General features: G+C 36.3%; 1 protein-coding gene across 8 annotated transcripts in view; it reads left to right on the top strand.

Moving 5' to 3' along the window:
* Positions 1-9024, top strand: part of ZNF280D (zinc finger protein 280D) — an 80716-nt gene extending 71692 nt beyond the window's left edge. For 6 of the 8 annotated variants that reach the window (XM_073303774.1, XM_073303773.1, XM_073303777.1 and 3 more), the window contains 2 exons: positions 1444-1499; positions 7537-9024. In XM_073303774.1, the coding sequence (XP_073159875.1) occupies positions 1444-1499; positions 7537-8176 (696 nt within the window). In that variant the 3' untranslated portion in view covers positions 8177-9024. Of the gene's footprint in view, positions 1-1443; positions 1500-4648; positions 4724-7536 lie in introns of all 8 variants that reach the window. The other 2 variants (XM_073303780.1, XM_073303781.1) reach the window with 2 other exon arrangements.
* The last annotated feature ends 2144 nt before the right edge of the window (positions 9025-11168 follow it).

An 11168-nucleotide genomic window follows, 5' to 3' on the forward strand; every position in this document is an offset into this window, starting at 1 on the left:
GAGGAGTTAACTGGGTGATAGTGCATGCTTTCTGCTCTGTTTGATAATATTAGATAACTGGGTCAGAGACCAGAGCTGGAGTCTAATTTACAGCCTGTATCTGGGGGAACCAAAAGCATAGGCTGGCCAGTTAGGTTGCCTTGAGAACATTATAGAGAGATGAGTTGCGGAAGTTATCTATAAGCTCACCCCTTTCTAGGTAGGCATGGGTGGGGAAGGAGGTTCTGTAGCAGGCCAGCTGTACATCATCATGGGATCCGAGGCATGGAGAGTGGAGCCAAGTCACCTACAGGACATAGTGAAAAATCCATAGTTGAAGATAATCTTTGTTGGAAATAATTTTAGGTCAGTGAGTATGAGCCATCATTGTGTGGTTTTGTTTTGTTTTTTTATATGAGTGAAGGGATCAGAATGAAGGCTATTTAGAACAGCCATGGAATTTGAAGATGTTTGCTGTAGAATTTGGTCTCACTGTAGCAGAGTAAACAGATCCCCATATGTACTGTATGTTACACTGCAAAATATAGATATAAGTAGTATACAATACAAAAACAAAAAAGAAAAAATGATTTGACTAAAAAAAATCTCAATACAAATAATAGAAATTTAGGATACTTTTCTGAACATTACACATTAACAATTTTTCATTTTAAATTCAAAATCCATTTATAATTTTGAACAGTGACCATTATGAATTAAATTGCCTAATTTTATCATTTTAGGCCCTGACCCTTCATTGACCTCAATGGGGCTTTGCATGGGCTTATGGGTCTGCATTATGGCAGATACTTTTATTAAACTACTTTGGCCATTTCGAAATACCATCATTGGAGCACTCTTTTTTTACTTTTTTACAATTAGTTATTTTATACATGAAAGAATTAGCTCGTTTTTATTGTGCCTTCCAGTGCTGAAAAATCCCTTATCCTATTAAGATATGATCATGGACAATTTGTTCTCCTATAAAGTTACCACACTAAGCACTTACAACCAGAGCCTTACAGTTTTTTCTGAGACAAATTTGTATGTCAGTCTTCCTTATCTAATACATCTCCAATAGATACTGTCCAGGAAGTCCTGTGTAATACTTTAAATTGCATTAACTTCACTTTTGTTTCCACTGATGTCAACAAATCTGTAGTTCAGTCCTGATATTCTTCCTCCAAATGAACAACTGTGGGGACTCAGTTCTGCAGACCCTACTCAAGTGAGGTGTGAGTGGGTCTACTTATATGAATAAGGGTCACAGAAACGTGTGCTAAAATGTGATCTACTTTTTCTTAACTTGGAAGACTGGTTGCAAGTGTCTGTACCAAGCTATCTACTGGATCCCTACTAACTTGCGGATCTGGGGAAATAGCAGTGTAAAATTCTTTCTGCTGCATTGCAGTATAATCAGTTGGTCATGGCTGTAAAATAAAAAAATATCATTAATTATTACAGAAAAATTCAAGACCTAGTTTGCCTGAAGGAAAAACAGAAACATCAGCTTTTGAAAGGTAAATATAAGGAACAGCTGCATCTCTTGAAATTCAAGTAGGTAAAATAACACATGTGCTGTGTTGTTTCTCAGGTAATTGGGAGAAAATATTTTGACTAGTATTTGTATACTGTTAATTTTTTCATGGTAGAAAGTAATTTTTAAATAGCAGGTGTGTATTTCCTCAACAAGACATGGAACTTGGGCTGTTGGGCTCCAAAATTTGTGTATTTGTTACAAGTTTTAAAGTCTTAATATTTGTAAACATACAGTCAACATTCAAAAAATAATTGCACCAAAAGACGTACAAAATACTGAAAAGAAGGATTATTTATTATGTTAATTAATATGGATAGTAAAGGTATTTTCAGGAGAAAAATAGAGGGGTAAAATTGGGGAACATGCACTGTAATTAAGTAAATGTTTTTAAAAACATTGGTATGGCTTCTGAAAAACATATTTTCACACTTGTGAAAAGATACTCTTCAAAATTTGAAGATTTTTTGTAAAGCAATATATGTGAACTTGTTGGGTAATTAATTGTAACATACAGCAATACACACATATTGCTAACATTAATTCAGACTGGTTGCATAGAAATCCGTGAATCAGTAAAATTTGGCATGAGTTGTGAAATAATGTACATTTTGTTTTGGGCAAAAGGTTGTTGGAAAAGTTCAATTTGTATAAAATGTGAATTATTACACCAAAATTATCATCCTGAAGTGGCCTATTACAGTTATTAATTTACAAAACCATGGTCCTGAAGTAGTCCTTAAAAGTTGTATGCCACAAATTTCTACCTTCATTATATTATTCTACATTGATACACATATGTAATGTCTTTTTTTTTAAAGACTGTATGTACTGTAAGCTTAATACAAAAGCCTGACAGTTACATTTCCACCCATAAAATGTTCTCTCTTGCTTTTCCCTCCTCTGGTCATACCAGAGACCACTTCTGAGGTATGTCTGATACTCTGACATTTTACTTTCACTTAAAATGCTTGCTTAATAATGGGAACTGAATGGCTCAGGTTTAGCAATGACTACAAAGTCTCTCCTTTGCTAGATCACTGGTTCAAATCCAGCCCAGGACAGTAGTAAATCATTCTAATCTTGGTACCGTAGACAATTGTGTATCATATTTAGTAGCTTCTCCCTGCCTCCCTATTTGTATTTGTTGCAAATTTCTGCTTTGTAATGACACAGCTATTCAAGTCTGAAAATAGTTCAGTGGCCTAGAGGAAATGAGTTGATTGTTTCAGTCTAGTTCCTAGTGCACAGATCTCAACATGATGATGAAAACCACCACTATGGTAGTAGATTTTTAAAATATTGAAAACTGGGACAAGGCACCTCTGGTATCAATAATTTTTTAATCCTCCAAATTTTGTTGAACTGTTTGATTTTAGGCCAATATATAACATAGCATTGACTAGTTTTGTTTGTAGACAGTATCCTCCTGGCAATTGGCAGTGGTCCATATTGACTCCATATTGATCCTTTTTAGTTTCATCAGCAGCCCTTGATACCATTGCTCAAGTCACCTTGTTCTCTCAGACTCATCAATGGTCTAGTCTTTTCCCATGTTTCACAATCCAGCCAATCGCTCCTGGCTCCATTGTCGGGCTTTTGAGTGAGAACTCAAGCATGACCATAAAACCCATTCCCTTGTTATATCTCTTCTCTCAAACAAGAGGGTTGTTTACCTTTCCTTGGGACAGACTATAGGAATCTTCCCAGAAAATCAAAAATCCCCAAATGTCCTAAATAAAACAAAGAGAAGATCAAATGAACTCATAAATGTTTCAAAAAGCAAGTATATGTAGAGTTGATTCCCTCGTCTCCCCTAGCTAGAGCCAAATCCTTAAAATTACAAGAGAGATTTAAAAAAATAACAGCAACAACACTTCAAATTTCTAGAGTTCTATAACTCTATTTCTCTAAGCTGTTAGTCTTATATTCTCAGTGTCTCTTTAACTTATGTCAGCCCCTGATTTTGGATTCCTTTACTGTCAAGACTGGCTACTTTAGGGCCACGTGTCAGCTTGCTCATTACCATACTGTGTTCTTGGTATTCTCATCTTGACATGAATGGTTATGCAAGCATACAACTCCAGGAAGTGAATACTTATTTTCATTGTACGGTAGCCAGCTGGCTAACTGTATTTACTCAAAACCTTCCTTCTCTCTGGAAAATTGCAGTTTTTCCTCTTTTTTCCTCACATCTACAGTTAGATGTTTCTTTACATGCCCATTTGTCAAAATAGTTAGTTTACAGGAATATTTCACAGGAGTGTGTTGGTGTTTCATTCCCTGAAATATCAGACAGAAAGCTACTCTTTTTCAGCCACAGCCTTACCAACAAATTGCATATTTATTTCTCAATACCAAATAGTATTTTTGACTCGATGTCTTAATTTGTCACAAATCACTGGGTTTTCTTGACTCATCTACAGTCCTTGATCGGGGTAAATGGTATTGGTTTAGAGGCATTGAATGCCTTTTTATCTGAGAGGTCACCATTTGTTTTGGGTAACTAAATTTCTTTGCTGCAAGACGTCTTTTTGAGTGAATTTGCAAAATTATTTTTAATCTTACACCTTTCAATTCAACATGTATAAATAAAGTAGTGGTAAGATATATAAATTTGTCAGTGTGCTGATGGCACACAGCTGTATCTATTTCTTCATCAGTATTAAGTGATGCATAGTCTGCCTTCCAGTGCCTGGCCAAAATTGAGCTTGGATGAAAGCAAATTCATAGGGGTTCAGTCTGGAAAAGGTGGAGAATTTGATGCTTGAGGGATATGTGAGTTTTTAAGGGCTTGGGATGATGGTTCTTGCCCATTTATTGAGGGTATATTCACATTTTAAGAGGTTCTCACTTTGGACATGTTCTTCTGCTCCTGTGTGCTCTTGGAATCCCAGGTGGATCAGTATGGAGCATCTTTTTTCATCACTTTGTAGCTATAGCTGGTCCAGAATGAGGGTGCTAGCTTGTTAGGCAGTATTAGCTATAGCAAATATATTACACCATTTCCCCAGGAACTGTCATAGCTTTCATTTAACTTGTGAATACAATTATAGGATTGACTTCAATCTGTAAACCTGTACATGACTTAAGTCTTGATTATCTGAGACCATCTTTCTTTCCTTGTTCCAGCAGCGTGGTCAAGGTCAACTGGAGCAATCATGCTAAGAAACCCTAGATTTTAAGCATCAAGATACAGATGATATGGTATTGTGAATGCAGAGTCCTTAACTCTGGAACATGTTGCATCCACTAGCTCATGCAAACCTCTTTTCTCAAATCTTTCCTTGAAGAGTTGGGGTGGGGTAGGAATTTGTTTTGGGAGAAGGTCCTTTCCTTGAAGACTCTTAAACAAGAAGCAAAAATTGTATGTTAATGTTTTATGTAGAGATTTAAACATGTTACGGTGCATTTTAATAAAATGAAATATAAATTTAACCTTAATTGGCAATTTCAGTAGAAGAAGGGTTTTAATGGGTGGCTTCTTAGCCCTTGAATGAATCCCTCCAGAGTATGAGTGAAACACATTGGTATGGCAGTGTCGGGTTGCTTATGTAACAATTGGCTCTGCTGCTTCTAGTGTCTGGATAAATATCTTTTGGTTGCTGAATTCTTATCAGTTTTATATCCTGCACAAGAAAGTTCACTTTGCTTTTGTTTTTTTAATAAATATTCTTGGTTTAGCTTCTTAAGTGAAAGTAAAACTTGGAAGCAGAGCAACTTCTCAGTTTTGAAATAAGTAATACCTGGGCTAGAATAATTCTGCAGCTTTTAACCAGAATCCCCTTCTCACCCCACACCCCCCAAAAATCCCTCTTATTCTCCCTCACACATCTCATGGCTATATATCAGAGTTTAGGAATTGTTTTCAATTTAAGTTTTAGATTTTTAAAAGCTAAATTGGGAGTAATGAATGGTAGCCTTTTAAATACAAATTAAGCTTGAAAATAGTCTAACGGTAGTTCCTTCATCTTCCTTTTTAATCTGTCCATCACATTCAAAGTTTCTGGCAGTCTGGGCTTTTTTCAGATTTTAGTTTTCTTTTGGGGTGCTAGGAATTAAATAAAACTTTTTCAGCAAACTAAACCTCTTAATGGAGACCAGAATTCCCTCTCTGCAAGTATATGATGTATGTTGGTGTTCCTATAACAAATGGGAAGCAATGATCAGAACTGTCCCCTACTTGAATCATCAACTATCAGAACCAAAAATATGACCAGATAAATTTAGGGATTAGACTTTAAAAAAAAAAAAAAAAAAAATCTCATCTTCTCTGAGTATTTGAGAGGTTTGTATGTATGTGTTGAATTCTAAGTATGCAATTCCGTTTTTATTTGGGGAATATTGATTTCCCTGGCTATTTTAGAGCAGTGCATGTGATTTTTAAAAAAGATACAATAATACAAGGTGCAGCCAATATCTACTTTGTAAATAACACTTTCCTATGTTATGGCTTGGATTTTATTATGGAGTCCTAGAGTTTTAAGGACAGAAGGGACCACTAGATCATCTGTTCTATCCTCCTGTATACCACAGGCCACCAACACCATCTAGCACTCACACATTAAACCCAACAATGGAAATGAGCCCATAAATAAGCCTAAATAATGAGCCTAAATAAGACCCATAAGAGACTAAAATATTATGTGCTCCAAGCAGAGAATAGGGGCAGTCAAGGTGCACCAATGGTTGAGGCCCCTGCAATGGCAGGGAAATGATTAAATGAGATATACCCAGATAATCCTGGCAAGAGGTCTGGCAAGTTACCCACACTCTCACTCTGCAGAGGAAAGTGAAAAAAACCCAAGATCATTGCTGATCTGTCTTGGGCAGGAAATTCCATCCCAACCCTACGTATGGCGATCAGTTAGACCCTGAGCATATGAGCAAGAATCAGCCATCCGAGCACCAGACAAAGATAATGCTTGGTGCCACCTTAAAGCCCAGGCCCACCTCACCCAATGTTCCATTTCCATCAGCAGCCATTCCTGATACTTCAGAGGAAGGAGACAAGAAAAAAAACGCAAAACCTCCCAGAATACTTTGAGAGGGAATACCTTCATGGCCCCTGCTAGTGGCTGGCTGAAACCCTGAAGCATGAACTTTTAGGATCATAACGCGTAAACCAGAAGTGAACCCTGCAGCTGTTCATCCCTGCTCCCCCCACCCCCCGATCACAAGCAACCCTATTGTACAATAGCATTCATAAATTTGTCCTGTTCTCTTAAAACTAATTTAGTTGCTTGCCCCCACTTTCCTATTGGAAGCTGTTCCAGAATGTCTGATGGTTAAAAACCGTCTTTTAATTCCCATCCTGAATTAGTTTGTGACCAGTTTATATCCATTTGTTCTTGTTCCAGTATTGTCCCTTTAGCATCAATAGCTAAACAGACTTCTATGGAAAGGTTTTCCTTGACTTGGCTTAGATAATTCAGTACCTTATATTTTGAATTAAAAGAAGTTTTACTGTGAAAAGTGATGTAAAAATGCCACCTTTTCTGGTCAGTAGGTCTGCTCCCTGTGTGAATTCAAAGCACCTACTTTAATGACAAAAACAAGTTTTTATTGCTTTGTATTCCTATTAACACTGCAGAGCCAATCAGACTAAAATGGAGTGAACTGGATTCTATTTCTTTTGCATCATCTACAGAATTATTTACTAAATTCCAATCAGTTATACCTGCATCAGTCCAGTTTAGATTATGTGATGATAGGTGTCACTGAGGGTATAATTTGAAAAAACGTTGTGTTGCACAGGTATAGCTAAGGGCCTAATTTGGCCTGAAAGATCTTTATTACTGGCGATGATTTGAAGGAAGGAAAGAACTCAGCTGTTAGATGCGAGCCTGGGTTTGCAGGGCTAGCAGTTGTGGGGGCACTTTCTACTTGATATGAAGGTCAGTAAGAGATGACAAGTATGGAATTCTACAGTGACATTTTTAGTCACTTTGCAGAGTAGACCCATATGTTAAAACATTTTTTTATGATGGCTGAGAAATAAGTGGATATTTTTTTTCCAGCAAACAAGCAAATGACTCTTCAGAGGAAACAAAAAAAGAATGCAATGGAAATCCAACTAACAATGGCTCATCAGTTGAAAAGAGTGAGGAAAGTACATCATCAAATATGGAAAATGACTCCAGTCTAGTACTCCAAGACAACTATTCAAGAAACTCGTCATGTGAAACAGCAGTATGCTGTGTTTCAGATAATAATGATCAAGTCATAGAGGAGAAACAAAAAAAACACATTTGTAATGAAACTGAGTTGAAAATTTGCCAAAGGTCAGAAAATGCTATCTTGAATGACCAGACTAAAGAAGGTAGCTTGGATGAAACTAGGCTTGCAGCTTTGAACACTAAGGACTTAAAACTGACATTGGGTGAAGATGTTAGTTTTGAGCAGTTTTTGAGAAAAAGAGATGAACCTGAATCTGTTAGTTCTGACATTAGCGAGCAAGGCAGTATTCATTTGGAGCCTTTGACTCCATCAGAGGTACTTGAGCATGAAGCTACTGAGATCCTTCAAAAAGGTAATGTTGCACCTTCATCAAAGAAAGCTGAACTAGTTTCTGAACAAACAGATGACATTCCTAAAGGAAGCGGTCCTAGCAGAATGGAGACAACTGTAAACCAGACAGATGAGAATGAAGCAAGCTGAAATTAAACTAACTTTATTCAGTATAAAGTAGTATGCTGTATAAATTATGGTAAGAACACCATGGACCATTCGTGATGGGTATGCTTATTGATGCTGATTCAGAGTATTAAGATAGAAAAATAAAAGGGTAGATGTTGTATATGAAGAAAGCAGTTTAGTAACAAAATATTACAAAGAATAGCACATTGGCATATATCTTCAAGAGATAGGAAGAGGATATGTCTTACTAGTCTGGCACTTGAAAATGGAAAAAAATTCATTTTCACAATTTTGCCTACAATAAAGTGGTTTGTTACTCAAGAGGAAAAGATTGAGATTATTGTGTGTGAAGATAGTCTCCATGTGGAAATCTTAGAATCACAAGGATTAAGTAAATCGACTGCTGAAATAGAGCATGCTCACAACAATGGTGCATTCGCCTACTGACAGTTTGGATAAATAGAAACCTACTTTGGATTTGATGTCACATTCCTGTCTGTCAAAGCATGTAAACAGAACTAAATGAATCTATGCACCTCTGTACAGGTGTAATCTTGCCAGGTTGTAAGCTTACCTTAAACTTTCAGTGAAAGTGGAAATTACAATATATATACATATGTGTGAGATTTCTCAGTGTGCAAGCTGTGCAGATTTACCTGACGTACTAGTTGTATAAAGTAGGGCAATACTGCTCAAAGTACTGTAGCTGTTAGACCATTACAGTTGTTTTAATTTTTTATTAGTGATAGACCCATATGAATGGTCTTCAAATGAAACCAAAGTACGGTTTAATGCAGAAACTGTTTTTAAAAAATGAACTGGAAACAGACAGGCATGTATTCTGCCATTTTGTAGCTGCTGCTTGCTAACTGTTACAAAAAAGACTCAAGGGCATATAAAGCAGAGATGTATAATATGATTTTAGGACTTTTTGTAGTCTAACTTATATACAAGAAGATGGCTGCTGAAATGATTTTGGGGTGGGTTTTTTTGTTTTTGGGGGGGAGGGGTTTGCTATGTAGTTAGCAGCTAGGTATAGGAATGCATAATATGATTAACAGTAGCTTGCTTTGAAATATTAACAAAACTTCATTAAAATGCTCCATTTGAATCCTTTACTATGTGCATTTGACTCTTTCAGTTTTGTTTTTAATGACTGTTAAATGTTTTGAATAGCTATTAAAACACTGCTGTAAATATTACTTTTTTGAGTAAATATTTGCAACAATATTTGTCTTTGTGAATAATTTTACTTTCCAGGTAATTAATTTGTTTGTACAAAGCCTTTCAGTTTCTTTAAACATTTAGTTGCAGATTCCAAAAGCTATCATCTGTTCTTCTTTGATTTCATCTCAAAATTAGTGAGTTGAGAAATATTTTAATTGTTTTGAAATTTAATGACCAAGTGCCTATACATACACATTATTCCTGTTTCAATATACTGGAACAGGATATGCTGCTACTTGGAAGTTTGAACAGGAACTCTGCTGGGTCAACACTACCCAAACTGGTCCCTGTGAGGAAATTCCATTGCCTGACAATGTGGTATTAGCCGGGAATGGCAAGGGTTTAAATAATACATTGGTTTAGCAGCCTGGGCCTTGTTAATCTCTCAGTTAGGAACAATAGTCTTGCTGTGACTGAAGAAGCTCAAGACCAGCCAACTCACAAGTAAGGATGCTAGCTTAGATTATCAAGTTCTCTTGGTGCTACTTAAATATAAACAGTACTGTCAATCTCCAGCATTCCAAAATCGTGCACCAGACTCCAAAAAACATGAGACTTAATCATGATTTTGACGAATAATAAATGTTGAGTTGTTTTTGCTTGCCTTTCTGTTCTTGGAGTGTTTGGGGTCTACATTTTCAAGTTTTTTTTCATCAACCATAAGTACTAGAAACTATTTTTAATGAAAGCTGAGGGCCTCACTTAATTGGATGATTCCAATATCTGGAGCTTCAAGAAAAACACCAAATATTACAAGACTCGCGATACGGAAGTATTTCTTCCCACAGCACACAGTCAATCTGTGGAACTCTTTCCCAGAGAATGTTGTGAAGGTCAAGAACATAACAGGGTTCAAAAAAGAACTAGATATATTCATGGAAGATGAGACCATCAATGGCTATTAGCCAGGATGGTCAGGGATTGTGTCCCTACCTTTGTTTTGCCAGAAGCTGGGAATGGGTCTACAGGGGATGGATCACTTGATGATTATCTGTTCTATTCATTCCCTCTGGGGCATCTGGCATTGGCTACGGTCAGAAGATAGAATGCTGAGCTAGCTGGACCCATTAGGGTCGTTCTTATGTTCTTACAATAAACTTTGTGAGAGTTTGGTAATTCTGTGTGTGTGTGTGTGTATATATATATATATTTTTAATAATAAAATATCTGGAAAGGCAATTCTCTATACTGTGGACTTGTTATATCTTGTTATAACTGCTGCTGTTAAAGACTATGAAGAAACAGTGGAACTGTGCAAAACAGACCCATGGTGAGTGTTTGATGGTGATAGTAGTTTTTCCACGAACAGCCTAAAGTAAACAGAGCATCCCCAAAAAAGGAGCAGTGGGGAAGTCAATCAACCAAAAGGCTTGATATGTTTGTTACTGAAGGGGAGCCTGAGCTTATTCACAGTATAGAAAACCATGAGCAGACAATCCAATTAGAGAATTTAATTGTTTTTGTTTTTGTCTGCTTCATGCAAATGGTATGACTTTAAGTTGAAACCCTGATAAACTTTGCTGTTGGAAAAGTTTATTAGTTGGTATATTGTGATACCACTATCTTTAATTAGCTAGCTATCATGCTTGTTTTTTATTATTGGACTTACTTAAGATAAATTTGTCTACAAAAGTTTGATTTAAATTACAGGAATTTGGAAAAATAAATTGACGTCTATGAAAAGAAGAGGAAACAAAATTGTCATATTGAAAAGACCTGAGTTATTTGGAGAAAAATATATATGTACTCAAAGATATTAACATGAAAATATTGTATATATGGCTTA

This window comes from Lepidochelys kempii, chromosome 10 (genome assembly GCF_965140265.1).
Source record: "Lepidochelys kempii isolate rLepKem1 chromosome 10, rLepKem1.hap2, whole genome shotgun sequence".
Taxonomy (NCBI): domain Eukaryota; kingdom Metazoa; phylum Chordata; order Testudines; family Cheloniidae; genus Lepidochelys; species Lepidochelys kempii.